The 19,721-nt window shown below is 43.0% G+C and overlaps 1 protein-coding gene across 3 annotated transcripts in view; it reads right to left on the minus strand.

The window, feature by feature from the left end:
* The window catches only part of LOC129863631 (ral guanine nucleotide dissociation stimulator-like), a 98,021-nt gene that overhangs the window by 58,886 nt on the left and 19,414 nt on the right, over positions 1 to 19,721 (minus strand). Inside the window, exon 1 of one of the 3 annotated variants that reach the window (XM_055935753.1) lies at positions 10,583 to 10,974. The exons of 1 other annotated variant lie outside the window; for it this stretch is intronic. In XM_055935753.1, the coding sequence (XP_055791728.1) occupies positions 10,583 to 10,774 (192 nt within the window). In that variant the 5' untranslated portion in view covers positions 10,775 to 10,974. Of the gene's footprint in view, positions 1 to 10,582; positions 10,975 to 19,721 lie in introns of those variants that run through there. One more of the 3 variants, XM_055935752.1, reaches the window with a different exon arrangement.

The raw sequence follows: 19,721 nt of genomic DNA on the forward strand, positions 1-19,721 counted from the left end.
TTTGACACACTGAACTCTGTCTGCAAAGTAGTTGGTGAACCAGGCAAGGCAGTCATTAGAAAAACCGAGGCTACCGAGTCTGCCGATAAGAATATGGTGATTGACAGAGTCAAAAGCCTTGGCCAGGTCGATGAAGACGGCTGCACAGTATTGTCTCTTATCGATGGCAGTTATGATATCGTTTAGGACCTTGAGCGTGGCTGAGGTGCACCCGTGACCGGCTCGGAAACCGGATTGCACAGCGGAGAAGGTACGGTGGGATTCGAGATGGTCAGTGATCTGTTTGTTGACTTGGCTTTCGAAGACCTTAGATAGGCAGGGCAGGATGGATATAGGTCTGTAACAGTTTGGGTCCAGGGTGTCTCCCCCTTTGAAGAGGGGGATGACCGCGGCAGCTTTCCAATCCTTGGGGATCTCAGATGATACGAAGGAGAGGTTGAACAGGCTGGTAATAGGGGGTGCGACAATGGCGGCGGACAGTTTCAGGAATAGGGGGTCCAGATTGTCAAGCCCAGCTGATTTGTATGGGTCCAGGTTTTCCAGCTCTTTCAGAACATCTGCTATCTGGATTTGGGTAAAGGAGAAGCTGGGGAGGCTTGGGCGAGTAGCAGCGGGGGGGGCGGGGCTGTTGGCCAAGGTTGGAGTCGCCAGGAGGAAGGCATGGCCAGCCATTGAGAAATGCTTGTTGAAGTCTTCGATTATCACGGATTTATCGGTGGTGACCGTGTTACCTAGCCTCAGTGCAGTGGGCAGCTGGGAGGAGGTGCTCTTGTTCTCCATGGACTTTACAGTATCCCAGAACTTTTTGGAGTTAGAGCTACAGGATGCGAATTTCTGCTTGAAAAAGCTGGCCTTTGCTTTCCTGACTGACTGCGTGTATTGGTTCCTGACTTCCCTGAACAGTTGCATATCGCGGGGGCTCTTCGATGCTATTGCAGTTCGCCACAGGATGTTTTTGTGCTGGTCGAGGGCAGTCAGGTCAGGAGTGAACCAAGGGCTATATCTGTTTTTGGTTCTGCATTTTTTGAACGGAGCATGCTTGTCTAATATGGTGAGGAAGTAACATTTAAAGAATGACCAGGCATCCTCAACTGACGGGATGAGGTCAATATCCTTCCAGGGTACCCGGGCCAGGTCGATTAGAAAGGCCTGCTCGCAGAAGTGTTTTAGGGAGCGTTTGACAGTGATGAGGGGTGGTCGTTTGACCGCGGACCCGTGGCGGATACAGGCAATGAGGCAGTGATCGCTGAGATCTTGATTGAAGACAGCAGAGGTGTATTTGGAGGGCAGGTTGGTCAGGATAATGTCTATTAGGGTGCCCATGTTTACGGATTTAGGGTTGTACCTGGTGGGTTCCTTGATGATTTGTGTGAGATTGAGGGCATCAAGCTTGGATTGTAGGACTGCCGGGGTGTTAAGCATATCCCAGTTTAGGTCACCTAACAGAACAAACTCTGAAGCTAGATGGGGAGCGATCAATTCACAGATGGTGTCCAGGGCACAGCTGGGAGCTGAGGGGGGTCGGTAGCAGGCGGCAACGGTGAGAGACTTATTTCTGGAGAGATTAATTTTTAAAATTAGAAGTTCGAACTGTTTGGGCATAGACCTGGAAAGTATGACAGAACTTTGCAGGCTATCTCTGCAGTAGATTGCAACTCCTCCCCCTTTGGCAGTTCTATCTTGACGGAAAGTGTTATAGTTGGGTATGGAAATCTCAGAATTTTTGGTGGCCTTCCTAAGCCAGGATTCGGACACGGCAAGGACATCAGGATTGGCAGAGTGTGCTAAAGCGGTGAGTAAGGCAAACTTAGGGAGGAGGCTTCTGATGTTGACATGCATGAGGCCAAGGCTTTTTCGATCGCAGAAGTCAACAAATGAGGGTGACTGGGGACATGCAGGGCCTGGGTTTACCTCCACATCACCCGAGGAACAGAGGAGTAGTAGGATGAGGGTGCGGCTAAAGGCTATCAAAACTGGTCGCCTAGAGCGTTGGGGACAAAGAATAAAAGGAGCAGATTTATGGGCGTGGTAGAATAGATTCTGGGCATAATGTGCAGACAGGGGTATGGAGGGGCGCGGGTACAGCGGAGGCAAGCCCAGGCACTGGGTGATGATAAGAGAGGTTGTATCTCTGGACATGCTGGTCTCAATGGGTGAGGTCACCGCATGTGTGGGGGGTGGGACAAAGGGGGTATCAGAGGTACGGAGAGTGGAACTACAGGGTCCATTGCAAACCAAAACAATGATAATGAAAACTAGCCTGAGCAACAGTATGCAAGGCATATTGATATTTGAGAGAGACATACAATAAGGCATAAAGTGATTGCAGGTCTTGATTGGGAGAGCTAGCTAAAACAACAGGTAAGATAACAGCAGCAATAACAGGGTGTTAGTCTAGCACAGCAACAACAGGTAAAAATGGCGACGACTAGGCAGAGAGGGTCGGATTAACTACACACAGATCCTGAGTTAAAGCACAGAGCCGACAGGTAAAACACAAATAAACAGAATGGAGTACCGTGAATTAATGGACAGTCAAGCATGCATCAGCTATGTAGCCAAGTGATCATAGTGTCCAGGGGGCAGCCGTAGATGGAGCAGAGGAGGCCTCCACTAAGCTAGCACGCGGCGTATAAAGTTAGTAGCCCGGGGGGTGGTCTGCTCAGACGGAGGGGGTCTGGCGCAGTGGCGCTAGCGCTAGCTCTTCAGCTAGCCGGCAGATGGGCCTAGCTCGAGGCTAGCTCAAGGCTAACTGGTGCTTGCTTCGGGACAGTGGTGTTAGCCAGTAGTAGCCACTCGGTTGCAGCTAGCTAGCTGTGATGATACGGTGTAATTGTCCAGAGCTTGCGTCAGGAATCCGGTGATGTGGTAGAGAGAAAGCAGTCCTATATGCTCTGGGTTGATATCGCGCTTGCAGCTAGCCGGCAGATGGGCCTAGCTCGAGGCTAGCTCAAGGCTAACTGGTGATTGCTTCGGGACAGAGGTGTTAGCCAGTAGTAGCCACTCGGTTGCAGCTAGCTAGCTGTGATGATACGGTGTAATTGTCCAGAGCTTGCGTCAGGAATCCGGTGATGTGGTAGAGAAAAAGCAGTCCTATATGCTCTCGGTTGATATCGCGCTTGCAGACTGGCAGGTGTTGGCCCGGTATTGAAGCTGGCTGTGTCCGAGTTGAGGGTGAAGACCGCAGCAGTGGCTAACTGACTACTAGCTAGTAGCTAGTTATCTGGCTAGCTTCTGCTTGGGGTTACGGTTCTAAAGTATAAAAAAAAAAAAAAAATAGCAGGTCCGTACCACATTGGGTGAGGCGGAATGTAGGAATGTATATTCAGTTCCTAGATGGAAAGTGAAATTAAAATATATACGAAATGTATACGAAAAATACGAAGACTATTTACTATTTACACGCTACAGGACAATACAGGACAATACAAACACACGTCCGACTGCTACGCCATCTTGGAACGAATGACAAAGCTGGTGTTACTGAGTCAGGTTTGTAGGCCTCCATGCTCGCACACGCTTATTCAGTTCTGCCAATACATTTTCTATAGGATTGAGGTCAGGGCTGTGTGATGGCCACTCCAATACCTTGACTTTGTTGTCCTTAAGCCATTTTGCCACAACTTTGGAAGTATGCTTGGGGTCATTGTCCATTTGGAAGACCCATTTGCGACCAAGCTTTAACTTCGTGACTGACGTCTTGAGATGTTGCTTCAATATATCCACATAATTTTCCATCCTCATGATGCTATCTATTTTGTGAAGTGCAACAGTTCCTCCTGCAGCAAAGCACCCCCACAACATGATGCTGCCACCCCCGTGCTTCACGGTTGGGATGGTGTTCTTTGGCTTGTAAGCCTCCCCTTTTTCCTCCAAACATAACGATGGTCATTATGGCCAAACAGTTCTATTTTTGTTTCATCAGACCAGAGGACATTTCGCCAAAAAGTACGATCTTTGTCCCCATGTGCAGTTGCAAACCGTAGCCTGGCTATTTATGGCGGTTTTGGAGCAATGGCTTCTTCCTTGCTGAGCGGCCTTTCAGGTTATGTCGACATAGGACTCTTTTTACTCTGGATATAGATAGTTTTGTACCTGTTTCCTCCAGCATCTTCACAAGGTCCTTTGCTGTTGTTCTGGGATTGATTTGCACTTTTCGCACCAAAGTACGTTCATCTCTAGGAGACAGAACACGTCTCCTTGCTGAGCGGTATGACGGCTGCGTTGTCCCATGGTGTTTATACTTGCGTACTATTGTTTGTACAAATTAACATGGTACCTTCGGGCGTTTGGAAACTGCTCCCAAGGATGAACCAGACTTGTGGAGGTCTACAATTCTTTTTCTGAGGTCTTGCCTGATTTATTTTTATTTCCCCATGACGTCAAGTAAAGAAGCACTGAGTTTTGAAGGTAAGCCTTGAAATACATCCACAGGTACACCTCCAATTGACTCAAATGATGTCAATTAGCCTATCAGAAGCTTCTAAAGCCATGACATCATTTTATGGAATTTTCCAAGCTGTTTAAAGGCACAGTGAACTTTGTGTATGTAAACTATCCAGGTCTGTGCCCAAACAATTTGAGTTCTACTTTTTTTAAAAGCACCTTTCTACCTTTTTTAGTTCTACTTTTAAAAGCACCTTTCCAGAAACAAGTCTCTTACCGTTGCCGCTTGCTATAGACCACCTTCTGCCCCCAGCGGTGCCCCTGGACACCACTGTTGTTAGGTGACCTAAACTGGGACATGCTTAACACCCCGGCCATCCTACAATCTAAGCTTGATGCCCGCAATCTCCCACAAATTATCAATGAACCTACCAGGTACAACCCCAAATCCGTAAACACAGGCACCCTCATAGATATCATCCTAACCAACCTACCCTCCAAATACACCTCTGCTGTTTTCAACCAGGATCTCAGCGATCACTGCCTCATTGCCTGCGTCCGTAATGGGTCAGAGGTCAAACGACCACACCTCATCACTGTCAAACGCTCCCTAAAACACTTCAGCTAGCAGGCCTTTCTAATCGACCCGGCCCGGGTATCCTGAAAGGATATTGACCTCATTCCGACAGTAGAGCCTGGTTATTCTTCAAAAGTGCTTTCCTCACCATCTTAAATAAGCATGCCCCATTCAAAGAATTTTGAACCAGGAACAGATATAGCCCTTGGTTCACTCCAGACCTGACTGCCCTTGACCAGCACAAAAACATCCTGTGGCATACTGCATTAGCATCGAATAGCCCCCGCGATATGCAACTTTTCAGGGAAGTTAGGAACCAATATACACAGGCATTTAAGAAAGCAAAGGCTAGCTTTTTCAAACAGAAATTTGCATCCTGTAGCACAAACTCTGGGACACTGTAAAGTCCATGGAGAATAAGAGCACCTCCTCCCAGCTGCCCACTGCACTGAGGCTAGGAAACACTGTCACCACCGATAAATTGAAAAAAATTGATTATTGATCATTTCAATAAGTATTTTTCTACGGCTGGCCTTGCTTTCCACCTGGCTACCCCTACTCTGGTCAACAGCCCTGCCGAGCTGATGTTCTGAAAGAGCTGTAAAATCTGGACCCCTACAAATCAGCCGGGCTAGATAATCTGGACCTTCTCTTTCTAAAAATATCTGCCGAAATTGTTGCAACCCCTATTACTAGCTTGTTCAACCTCTTTTTCGTATCATCTGAGATCCCCAAAGACCTCTTCAAAGGGGGAGACACTCTAGACCCAAACTGCTACAGGCCTATATCTATCCTGCCCCGCCTTTCTAAGGTCTTCGAAAGCCAAGTTACAAACATATCACTGACCATTTCCAATCCCACCGTACCTTCTCCGCTATGCAATCTGGTTTCTGAGCTGGTCATGGGTGCACCTCAGCCACGCTCAAGGTCCTAATCGATATCATAACCGCCATCGATAAGAGATAATACTGTGCAGCTGTATACATCGACCTGGCAAAGGCTTTCGACTCTGTCAATCACCACATTCTTACCGGTAGACTCAACAGCCTTGGATTCTCAAATGACTGCCTCGCCTGGTTCACCAACTACTTCTCAGACAGAGGTCAGTGTGTCAAATCGGAGGGTCTGGACCTCTGTCAGTCTCTATGGGGGTGCCACAGGGTTCAATTCTCGGGCCGACTCTTTTCTCTGTATACATCAATGATCCACCTCTACGCAGACGACACCATTTTGTATACTTCTGGCCCTTCTTTGGACACTGTGTTAACAATCCTCCAGACGCGCTTCAATGCCATACAACTCTCCTTCCGTGGCCTCCAACTGCTCTTAAATGCAAGTAAAACTAAATGCATGCTCTTCAACTGATCGCTGCCCACACTTGCCCGCCCGTCTAGCATCACTACTCTGGGCGGTCGTGACTTAGAATATGTGGACAACTACAAATACCTAGAAGTCTGGTTAGACTATAAACTCTCCCTCCAGACTCACATTAAGCCTCTCCAATCCAAAATTAAATCTAGAATCGGCTTACTATTTCGCAACAAAGCATCCTTCACCCATGCTGCCAAACATACCCTTGTAAAACTGACTATCCTACCGATCCTCGACGGTGATGTCATTTACAAAATAGCCTCCAACACTCTCCTCAGCAAATTGGATGCAGTCTATCACAGTGCCATCCGTTTTGTCACCAAAGCCCCATATACTACCCACCACTGCGACCTGTATGCTCTCGTTGGCTGGCCCTCGCTTCATATTCGTCGCCAAACCCACTGGCTCCAGGTCATCTATAAGTCTTTGCTAGGTAAAGCCCCGCCTTATCTCAGCTCACTGGTCACCATAGCAGCACCCACCCGTAGCACTCGCTCCAGCAGGTATATCTCACTGGTCACCCTCAAAGCCAATTCCTCCTTTGGCTGCCATTCCTTCCAGTTCTCTGCTGCCAATGACTGGAACAAACTGCAAAAATCACTGAAGCTGGAGACTCATATCTCCCTCACTAACTTTAAGCACCAGCTGTCAGAGCAGCTCACAGATCACTGCACCTGTACATAGCCCATCTGTAAATAGCCCATCCAACTACCTCATCCCCCATACTGTTATTTATTTTGCTCCTTTGCACCCCAGTATCTCTACTTGCACACGCATCTTCTGCACATCTATCAATCCAGTGTTTAATTGCTATATTGTAATTATCTCGCCACTATAGACTATTTATTGCCTTACCTCCCTTATCTTACCTCATTTGCACACACTGTATATTGACCTATTGTATTATTGACTGCATGTTTGTTTATTCCATGTCTAACTCTTTGTTGTTGTATGCGTTGCACTGCTTTGCTTTTTCTTGGCCAGGTCGCAGTTGTAAATGAGAACTTGTTCTCAACTAGCCTACCTGGTTAAATAAAGGTGAAATAAAATGTAATTATTATTATTCTTTTTTTAAAATCATGTACATAATTAATATGTTGCCATTGAAAAAATCTGATGTTTCATGGTGGAAAGTTTGAAATCATGCCATGAATAAAATCATTTTATATATGGAATAAATCATTACATTTACATTTGAGTCATTTCGCAGACACTCTTAACCAGAGCGACTTACAGTTAGTGCATTCATCTTAATATAGCTAGGTGGGACAACCATATTATCACTGTCACACCCTGATCTGTTTCACCTGTCTTTGTGCTTGTCTCCACCCCCCTCCAGGTGTCGCCCATCTTCCCCATTATCCCCAGTGTATTTATACCTGTTCTCTGTTTGTTTGTTGCCAGTTCTTTTTGTTTCGTCAAGCCTACCAGAGTTTTTCCTGTGCTTCTGTCTTTCTCTAGTTCCTGTTTTCTAGTTTTCCCGGTTTTGACCGTTCTGCCTGCCCTGACCCGGAGCCTGCCTGTCGTTCTGTACCATGTCACACCACCCTGGATTACTGACCTCTGCCTGCCCTGCCCCTGATTTATTCCATATATAAAATGATCTTATTCATGGAATGATTTCAAACTTTCCACCATGATACATCAGGGGCTGTGAGGTGGGGTGCTGTGAGATTATTTTAAGATACTCTTTGTCCTAGCTTCAGGGGGAAGCTGGTTCCACCATTGGGTTGCCAGGACAGAGAAGAGCTTTGACTGGGCTGAGCGGGAACTGCCCTCCTGTAGGGGTGGGAGGGCCAAGAGACCAGAGGTGGCACCCATGAGTGAAAAGCAGAAATGACTAGTATAGAACATATAAAGTATTGTGTACCCTACAGGTTATCTCTGTTACTTCACTTACTACTTCACTTACTCTGAGCTCTGATACCCGTTCATACCCCAGTCCTACCCACTTACAGTTTACAGAACATTTGCTATTTTAATATTTCTTCAGTAGGTTTCCTGAAGGAGAAACCCCCCACTTCTATGTCAAAGATAATAAAACAAAAACACTATAGTAAATGCTACAGTAATTTCTGAAAAAACACTACAGTAAATACTACAGTATACTACAATAATGTTCGCTATAACACCACAAAAAATACTACAGTATACTACAATAATGTTCGCTATAACACTACAATAAATACTACAGTATACTACAATAATGTTCGCTATAACACCACAATAAATACTACAGTATACTACAATAATGTTCGCTACAGCACTACAATAAATACTACAGTATACTACAATAATGTTCACTACAACACCACAATAAATACTACAGTATGCTACAATAATGTTCGCTATAACACTACAATAAATACTACAGTATACTACAATAATGTTCGCTACAACACTACACTAAATACTACAGTATACTACAAAAATGTTCGCTACAACACTACAATAAATACTACAGTATACTACAATAATGTGCGGCATAACACTACACTAAATTCTACAGTATACTACAATAATGTCCGCTACAGCACTACGATAAATACTACAGTATACTACAATAATGTTCACTACAACACTACAATAAATACTACAGTATACTACAATAATGTTCGCTACAACACTACAATAAATACTACAGTATGTTACAGTCATGCCCACAGCAATACTACAGTGAATACTATAATATAGAAATATAGTAATACTACAGTATTTATACCATACCATATCAAATCAAATGTTATTGGTCACATACGCATGGTTAGCAGATGTTAATGCGAGTGTAGCGAAATGCTTGTGCTTCTAGTTCCGACCGTGCAGTAATATCTAACAAGTAATCTAACAATTTCGCGACAACTACCTTATACACACAAGTGTAAAGGAATGAATACAAATATGTACATAAAAATATATGAATGAGTGATGGCCGAACGGCATAGGCAAGATGCAGTAGATGGTATAGAGTACAGTATATACATATAAGATGAGTAATGTAGGGTGTCTAAACATTATATAAATTGGCATTGTTTTAAGTGACTAGTGACACATTTATTACATCAGCATTTTAATTATTAAAGTGGCTAGAGATTAGTCAGTATGTTGGCAGCAGCCACTCAATGTTAGTGATGGCTGTTTAACAGTCTGATGGCCTTGGCCCATAGCTTACTATAGTATTTTTTAATGTGGTTACCCATGGCATTTACAAACGTTCACATGCACACTACAATACTCACAAGCCTAACACACTTAAACTCACACAAAATGTGTCACACACTAAAACGATTATGCCCACACATGGCAGCAACAAATATAAATAAAGATGAGTTGATACTGACCCAAATGTAAAAGCCAACCTGAAAAAAAGCTTGTGTCTACTAGCTGTACCAGACGAGACAGAATAAACCCTTGTCACCTTCACAAACAGAGACAGACAGAATCTCAGGACCAAAGAGACCTTATGACATAGCCTATAACCTATGGCATCTCCAATGAGGTAGTGTGTTATTTGGTAAGTAGAACACACACCGCTTGGACAGCAATCGACATGGTGACCAATTGGAATCCAATTTAATCAATTACTTCTACTGGTTCACTGGCACAGTTTTAAAAGCTGCCTCGTGCCATTTGGATGGGAAAATAACTAGTGACTGCTGTTTGTTCCATATAAAAATAATTGTTTTATTCAAATCAAATTGATGATGGCTCAAACGCATGTCACCTTGTCCTCCAATCATGGATGATTAATATGACTGATTAATGCAATTTATTAATCATAGCATTATTTTAGTAATGTTAGGTAATTTGCAGAGATCATAACAGTTCTAGTTGAGTGTCTATACATTATAGACTATTGTAGTTTCATCACATGACTTGTACTAAAACATTACTTGTACAGCATGTTGTTTGCAAAAGTCAAAAGTCAAATAAAAATTATAAAAACTGCCTATATTATGAAACTGGTTTCATGTTTATTCTTCATCAATAAAGCATGTATATTTCACAACGTGCCTTGAAACATTTTGGAAATAAATGGGCTACTAAAACGATGTTGCGGAATATCAAAAGGACATGAGCACTTAAATGTATTGAACTTGAGTAACTGTGTCATTGACACTAATGCCATTCTTGCTTATCGATCAGATGTCGCAAATTCGACAGCAGACCCGCCACTAGACGCATGAATGAACCACACAAATGTACAGTGCGCCCAGCGCGCAGTGAACAAATTACTGGTGATTTCCTTACCTCCAACAGCGGAAGGTCGGGGTCCAATTGGGTGAAGCTATGCAGGACAACCGGGCTCACATTCCCGGAGACCTCTAGTTTCACGCCGTCCCAGATGTTGCGAATCCTCCAGGTGCTGGCATCGAACATCACATCAGGGGAACCCAGCTTGATTATGCGCCCTTCGCACTGAGCTACCGTTAGATAAACCATTGGTATCGTCCGTCTGTATTGCTACAACGGCAACATTGTTACGAAGCCCACACCGCGGTAGTCTTCCATCATGTCATACGGTTAAAGGCAAGCAGAATACCCGGGTGAATGTAGGCTACAAACCGATTTGTGTGTGTGTGTACAGTATGTCTGCTGCGGGAAGCGTGGACAGGGTTAGCTTGGAAAGGTCCTCCACAGATCCTCCCCCGGCGCAGGAAGCCTGCCCCCTCTTGAGAAGCTGATGTCATTTTCGCAGCAAAGTGATGAGGGTAGAAAGTCGTTTTGTAGGACATAGGTAGTAAACTTTATTGCTCTTACCACCTTTCACACCCTCATGTTAACGTTTCTAAATGTAACTTTGATAAAAAAAATAAAAAAATTGTTAAGAACAAATTCTTATTTACAATGTTGTCCTACCCAGGCCAAACCTGGGCCAATTGTGCTCTGCCCTATGGGACTCCCAATCACGGCCGGATATGATACAGCCTGGATTCGAACCAGGGACTGTAGTGATGCCTCTTGCACTGAGATGCAGTGCTTTAGACCGCTGCGCCACTCGGGAGTATTAGGGCATAGGCATAAGGCGGCCACCAAAATAAATTTAAACAACTGGGCAAAATGTCTCATGACCTTTTCAGTTTTCACTTGCAAATAGCCCTTGATTTCTATGATAGATCTGTATCCTTCTATCGAGAAATGACATCCATTCCATGAGAGCAATATTAGGCTCTTTTGCCACTATGGGCAATATACCACGGCTAAGGGCTGTTCTTAGTCACGACGCAACTGGATACAGCCCGTAGCCAAGGTACAGTGTATTGGCCATTTACCACAAACACCTGAGGTGCATTATTGCTATTATAAACTGGTTACCAATGTTATTAGAGCAGTGGTATATGGACTGATATATCACGGCTGTCAGCCAATCAGCATTCAGGGCTCGAACCACCCAGTTTATAATAGTGTCTATAGCTCTACTGTGGAGTATGCATGCCGGAGCATAAATTGGGATATGTAAGGGTGGTGCCCTTCCCAAAACCATCTGTTACACATTTCTAACAAAACTATTAAGCCTACATTCAAGCCTACATTTTCACTGTCTACCACCTTAAAGTGATATAAAAAAAATGGACATAATATTGTATTACACTATAGACGGGTTAGCTGACAACGTCCCGAACACGATGTGCACGCTTCAAAGGGGTAGAAAGCCGTCTGTTGTTATGATTCTGGGTGGCCAGATAGCTAGCAACAATGACAAGAAAGCGCCATGTGGAATTGTAAGCGGCTCGTTCTTGACAGCATGTCTTGCTTTGAGTTGTTTTGACTGATGTCACGTCTATGCTAATATTGCAAATATTTGCAAGAGAACTTGCTAACCAACAATTGTAACAATGTATTTGAGAGACAAGTGTTCATTGTGCAACTATTTGTTTTCAATAAATATTGGAGACCAAATATAGTTTACACGTTATCAACAAACAATCCAACCCCGTCTGTTTTGCCCCACAGTTGCGCAAGCATAGCATTGAAGCATATTTACTCTGGGCCTGCTTAAAGGCAATGTTTGAAAAACCGTCTTTCACAGTGTAAAATTACACTGTGAAAGTGAAATACAAAACAGAGAAAGAAACAAACTAATTTGTGTCTCGAAATGCCCCCACACATATCCATAGCAACATCTTGGCTGCTCCACTTTCTAAATCTGTTTTGCGTTATGCGTGGACTGAGCAGGCCTACTCACTGCCAGTAAGCACAGGCTGAAAACCAGGGTTGAGTAGTAGTGAACTAAACTCAGCAAAAAAAGAAACGTCCTCTCACTGTCAACTGTGTTGATTTTCAGCAAACTTAACATGTGTAAATATTTGTATGAACATAACAAGATTCAACAACTGGGACATAAACTGAACAAGTTCCACAGACATTTGACTAACAGAAATGGAATAATGTGTCCCTGAACAAAGGGGGGGTCACAATCAAAAGTAACAGTCAGTAACTGGTGTGGCCACCAGCTGCATTAAGTACTGCAGTGCATCTCTTCCTCATGGACTGCACCTGATTTGCCAGTTCTTACTGTGAAATGTCACCCCACTCTTCCACCAAGGCACCTGCAAGTTCCTGGACATTTCTGGGGGAAATGGCCCTCACCCTCACCCTCCGATCCAACAGGTCCCAGGCGTGTTCAATGGGATTGAGATCTGTGCCCTTCACTGGCCATGGCAGAACACTGACATTCCTGTCTTGCAGGAAATCATGCACAGAACGAGTAGTATGGCTGGTGGCATTGTTATGCTGGAGGGTCAGGATGAGCCTGCTGGAAGGGTACCACATGAGGGAGGAGGGTGTCTTCCCTGTAATGCACAGCGTTGAGATTGCCTGCAATGACAACAAGCTCAGTCCGATGATGCTGTGACACACTGCCCCAGACCATGACGGACTCTCCACCTCCACTTCAATCCAGCTTCAGAGTACAGGCCTCGGTGTAACGCTCATTCCTTCGATGATAAACGCGAATCCGACCATCACCCCTGGTGAGACAAAACCGTGACTCGTCAGTGTAGAGAACTTTTTGCCAGTCCTGTCTGGTCCAGAGACGGTGGGTTTGTGCCCATAGGCAGCGTTGTTGTCTGGTGATGTCTGGTGAGGACCTGCCTTACAACAGGCCTACAAGCCCTCAGTCCAGCCTCTCTCAGCCTATTGCGGACAGTCTGAGCACTGATGGAGGGATTGTGCGTTCCTGGTGTAACTCGGGCAGTTGTTGTTGCCATCCTGTACCTGTCCCGCAGGTGTGATGTTCGGATGTACCGATCCTGTGCAGGTGTTGTTACACGTGGTCTGCCACTGTCCTTTCTCCCTGTAGCGCTGTCTTAGGCGTCTCACAGTACGGACATTGCAATTTATTGCCTTGGCCACATCTACAGTACTCATGTCTCCTTGCAGCATGCCTAAGGCACGTTTACACAGATGAGCAGGTACCCTGAGCATCTTTCTTTTGGTGATTTTCAGAGTCAGTAGAAAGGCCTCTTTAGAGTCCTAAGTTTTCATAACTGACACATTAATTGCCTACCGTCTGTAAGCTGCTAGTGTCTTAACGACTGTTCCACAGGTGCATGTTCATGAATTGTTTATGGTTCATTGAACAAGCAGGGGAAACAGTGTTTTAAACCCTTTACAATGAAGATCTGTTTAGTTATTTGGATTTTTATGAATTATCTTTGAAAGACAGGGTCCTGAAAAAGGGACGTTTCTTTTTTTGCTGAATTTATATGTAGTTCCAACTAGTAATTTAACAACATTTTGCAGAACCTTGGTGGTAATTGAACTAAATTAAAATCTAGGCAGTGTTTTCAGTAGTAATAACTTTTTTTGCCATGCAAGCGGTGTACATAATTACTGGAAGTACATGCTACTTTTTTTTGCAAGAATAAAATATGGATGAAGTACGCAATAATTTATTTTCTATTTCGGAATCAGATCTGCCTAATTTCACTTTAAATATATTTTGTGTTTAATAGACTAAATTACAAATTCTGTTAATTTTACACCAAAGTGATCTAGTCCCGTGTGGCTCAGTTGGTAGAGCATGGCGCTTGCAACGCCAGGGTTGTGGGTTCGATTCCCACGGGGGGCCAGTCCAAAAAAAAAACTATGAATGTATGTACTTGTAAGTCGCTCTGGATAAGAGCGTCTGCTAAATGACTTAAATGTAAATATCTGTTCTTGCAATTTGTTGTCTATGACATTTCAGATTGACTCATGACAATTTTGTCGTGAACTACTTTTTCAAAGTAACTTTAAGTTAAGTGAACTATATTTTTCATAGGGGTAGCTTTAGTTGAGCTACTTTCAGTGTGAAGAAATTCGTAGCTTGGTAAACTATCTTTTCAGAGTAGCTTCCAACACTGCTGAAAATAAATGTAGAGAGGCTGAGGAATGAGACGAAAGAGAAGGGTGAGGAGGGGGAAAGGGGGTTTGGTGACGGAGGACGTTGGGGTCCTGCTGTCTACAGTGAAAAACTGAGGTCCTGGGTGAGTAAGTGAGTATGAGATTGTACTTTTGCAGAAATGTGAATGTCTTATTGTAATGAAAAATGTAATAGACAGTGTTTTCAGAAAGTACTCAGAGACAACGCTGTCTCGGAGCTCCACAGACAATTCCTTCGACCTCATGGCTTGGTTTTTGCTCTGACATGCACTGTTAACTGTGGGACCTTCTATAGAAAGGTGTGCCTTTCCAAATCATGTTCAATCAATTGAATTTAGCAGAGGTGGACTCCAATCAAGTTGTAGAAACATCTCAAGGATGATCAATGGAAACAGGATACACATAAGCTCAATTTCAAGTCTCATAGCAAAGGGTCTGAATACTTACGTAAATGTGATATTTACGTTTTTTGCAACAATTTCTAAAACCTGTTTTTGGTTTGTCATTATGGGGTATTGTGTGTAGATTGATGAGGGGAGAAAAAAACTATTTCATCCATTTTATAAAAAGGCTGTAAAGCAGGGGCACAACTTTCACTGGGGACGTGGGGGACATGACCCCCTAAATTGTAAAATTGCATTTTTGTCCCCCCCCGTTTTATCATTGGAATGTGATTAATGGAGTGTTTATCCAACTGAATAAAGAAAATATGAAAAAATTATAATAACCCCCCCCCCCCACTTCTAAAACAAAGTTGCGCCCCTGGTGTAACGTAACAAAATGTGGGAAAAGTCAAGGCGTCTGAATACTTCCGATGCACTGTATGTATTTATTGTGCGTCTGTGAGTGTGTGTGTATGTGTGTGCGCACACACACCTGAGAAAAAGCGTTTATACTCCTTTTGACTTTCCCTGCTTGTTCCAATAGGTAATCGCTGTAGAACATTTTTGCAGCAGATTTAGGTTTACTATTGGCAGGGGGATGACTTCAATAACATCAAACCACGGGTGAGTAGTCCACAGCCCCCTGCACCCTTACATGAGAGATAAGTGGTACGATGGCACACTGCCCTTGCGATCACTCAAGTCATGTCAACTCAGGCACTGCACTAAGTGACAACCCAGTGTACAGTATATGACTTCCTTGTTTTTTGGTCAAACAGACCGGAAACTAGGAGAGGAAGAGAGAGGCCAGACAGAGAGATGAAAATGAGGGGAGGGAAGCAGTGGTTTAAAGTACTTAGATATGGGTGTCATTTTCGATGAAAATGAAAAAAAGGATCCGATCTTAAGTAAAAAATACTTTAAAGTACTACTTATTAAGACATTTTTGAGGTATCTGTACTTTACTGTTCATATTTTTTGACAACTTTTACTTCACTACATTCCTAAAGAAAATTATGTACTTTTTACTCCATACATTTTACCTGACACCCAAAAGTACTCGTTACATTTTGAATGCTTAGCAGGACAGAAAATAAATAAATTCACACACTTATCAAGAGAACTTGATCTGGCGGATTCACTGAACACATGCTTTGTTTGTAAATTATGTGTGAGTGTTGGAGTGTGCCCCTGGCTATCCGTAAATAAAAGAAAAAAAAGAAAATGGTGCTATCTGGTTTGCTTAATCTAAGGAATGTGAAATGATTTATACTTTCACATTTGATACTTAAGTATATTTAAAACCAAATACTTTTAGACTTTTACTCAAGTAGTATTTTACTGGGTGACTTTCACTTTTACTTGAGTCGTTTTCTATTATTAAGGTATCTTTACTTTTACTCAAGTATGAGATTTGGGTACTTTTTCCACCACTGCTCTGTGGAGGCTTATTATTGCCTATATTTTGACTCTTCGGCATTTTCGACTGTAACCTGCAGGTAAGGTTCAGAAACAAATTATGGGATGCCATTTTTTTAGTTGGTCTGGCTTTTTTGTGATCCCAGAATATAAAATGATCATTGGAGCAGAAATGGCTTGTGTACTACTTGAGGGTAGCTTTTAACCAACGATTCTCAAGCACGTTACATAATAGTGTGGGCCGTGGCTATCAATCTTAGCCATCACCGATGGACGAAGTACTGCAGAGATTTCCTCTTGTGTTGTATTTGAAATGTATTTGAAAATAGCACGCATACACAAAAAGCCATATTCCCAAACGCAGATTAAGACAGATTAATTCCTGGACTAAAAAACACTTTCAATGGAGATTCTTAATTTTCATCCGGGAAACCTTTCCAAAGAGTACAGACATAGTTGTACAGTGTACGAAATGGCAATGGAAGAGCATTTCTCCCCGTGTCACCTCTCTTTTCTAATTACGACACAGCTACTCAAATCGAATGGAATCCAGGCATAGCTCACCAGCTTTGAAATGCAGTGTACAGTATATGACTTGTTTTTTGGTCAAACGGACCGGAAACTAGGAGAGGAAGAGAGAGGCCAGACAGAGAGATGCAAATGAGGGGAGGGAAGTAGTGGTTTAAAGTACACACAGTCACATCTATCCTACTCCATGCCCTGGCCTAAACTGTTCCCTTACCCACTATTGTACACTCTTAGAAAAAAAGGTGATATTTACAACCTCAAAGGGTTCTTCGGCTGTTCCAATAGGATAACCCTTTGAAGAACCCTTTTTGGTTTCAGGTGGATCCAAAAATGGTTCTCCCTGGAACTAAAAAGGGTTCTCCTATTGAAACAGCCAAATAACCCCTTTTTTATAAGTATCTGGGTGACCCAAACCACCCATGTCTAACTGCCATCTATCTCTCTCTCTCAATCTCTCTCTCTCTCTGTCTCTCTCTCTTAATAGGATGAATGATAATAACTCATATAAATACCAAACAAGGTCATACAGGACAGCCAACTAACCAGGCGACCCTCATATTCACCAGTCCCTTTCTAGATACAATCAGGTGCATTGCCTCTGTAATTATCAAATTAGATCTAGGCTACACTTTGAAGCATAGGGACAGAGGAACAGTAACATTCTTCACTGTTGTATAACATAAAATGGAGTTGCTAATAGGTAATAGGATTGAAATTGGCCGAATGCCAGTCATGACAGAAATGTGGCTCTGCACTCTGGACTTAAATTATTGGGGTGTCTTGAGAGTTCTGTTTTTAGCGTAATTGTATGCCAAAGTACAGTATATATGATGTAGGTTATATCTCTCCATGTGAGGACAAAGATACATTCTCAGTCCCACACACATGATCACATACACATTCATTATAACATCCTCATTCACATACACAAAAACTTATGATCTTTATAACTCAAGTTCAACACTGTAAAATAAGGTGAATCCAATACAGATATCCCACTCTTTCTATTTCCCTCTATTTCCCTCTATTTCTCTCACACACACACAGATAGAGATGAAGATAGACTACAGAGACTTCAGAGTAATGACACTGAAGCTGATAAGGAGTCAACACCGGGAGGACAACAATCCAGACCACCACTCCCTCCTCTTATCTCTGGGACACCACATCCATGAACTATAGCTATGGCTGGTACTATAGCTGAGCCAGATGGGCTTTTGGACTAGGAAATGCAGAGGAATTCTGGAAATCGTTTTTTTTTCTGAGAAAATGAAAGTGTAAGTAACTAGTGGAAAATATGCCAAAATAAGATCGGATTTCCCAAAAAATGTTTATAAAATTTTTGTTGCGTCAAATCAGAAATACCAAGTTAAGAGTGAACGTGAAAGTGAAAGTGGAAAAAGATGGCCAGATTTCTTGATCTGCCTCTAAAAAGACACTCTATCATTGACACATTGCTGTATTAGAGAAGTTTGTGGTCATTCGCACATCCTTAAAAACATAGGTGCTGGGCTAATAAAGAATACTATTATAGAACAAGATGGCCCGCACGCTGTTAATACCCATGTTGACAGCACTGGAGTATACAGGTTATTGCTGTATATGCCAGCATAGTAGTAGGACTTGGGCACACATGCACACACACATCCCATGATATGCGGAAGAGCATATGAAGTCGTTGCTAGAAAGTCATGTGACTTCTAGGATACCCAATGATGACTTAGTCATGTTATGATAGACCAGGTCACTGCGCAGTGTGTGTGAGTGTATGTGTATGAGTGTGTGTGTGTGTGAAGGGGGTGGCTGACCATAACACGGTACATTCTATTACAGAAAGCCATACGGGGTCACGCACACACATACAAAAGAGAAATGTCTCCCTTACCAATACCTACACATGAGGACACCTCGTACTTCTAATAAAAATGACAAAAATAAAATATACAATAATGATAAATATATGAATATATGAAAGTATTCAGACTTCACTTCACATTTTCCACATTTTGTTACGTTATAAAATTATTCTAAAATTGATTCAATTGTTTTAATACCCCATAATGACAAACAAGATTATTATTTTTTTGCAAATGTATAAAAAATAAAAAAATAAAATATCACATTTACATAAGTATTCAGACCCTTTACTCAGTACTTTGTTGAAACACCTTTGGCAGCGATTACAGCCTCCAGTCTTCTTGGGTATGACGCTACAAGCTTGGCACACATGTATTTGGGTAGTTTCTCCCATTCTTCTCTGAAGATCCTCTCAAGCTCTGTCAGGTCGGATGGTCGCTGCACAGCTATTTTCAGGTCTCTCCAGAGATGTTCAATCAGGGTTCAAGTCCGGACTCTGTCTGGGACACTTAGAGACTTGTCCCGAAGCCACTCCTGATTTGGCTTGGCTTCATGCTTAGGGTCATTGTCCTGTTGGACGGAGAACCTTCGCCCCAGTCTGAGTTCATGAGTAATCTGGAGTAGGTTTTAATCATGAATCTCTCTGTACTTTGCTCCGTTCATCTTTCCCTCGATCCTGACAAGTCTCCCAGTCCCTGCTGCTGAAAAACATCCCCACAGCATAATGCTGCCACCCTCATGCTTCACCGTAGGGATGGTGCCAGGTTTCCTACAGACATGACACTTGGCATTCAGGCCAAAGAGTTCAATCTTGGTTTCATCCTTTAGAAGCCTTT

This window comes from Salvelinus fontinalis, chromosome 10 (assembly GCF_029448725.1).
Source record: "Salvelinus fontinalis isolate EN_2023a chromosome 10, ASM2944872v1, whole genome shotgun sequence".
NCBI classification, from domain to species: domain Eukaryota; kingdom Metazoa; phylum Chordata; class Actinopteri; order Salmoniformes; family Salmonidae; genus Salvelinus; species Salvelinus fontinalis.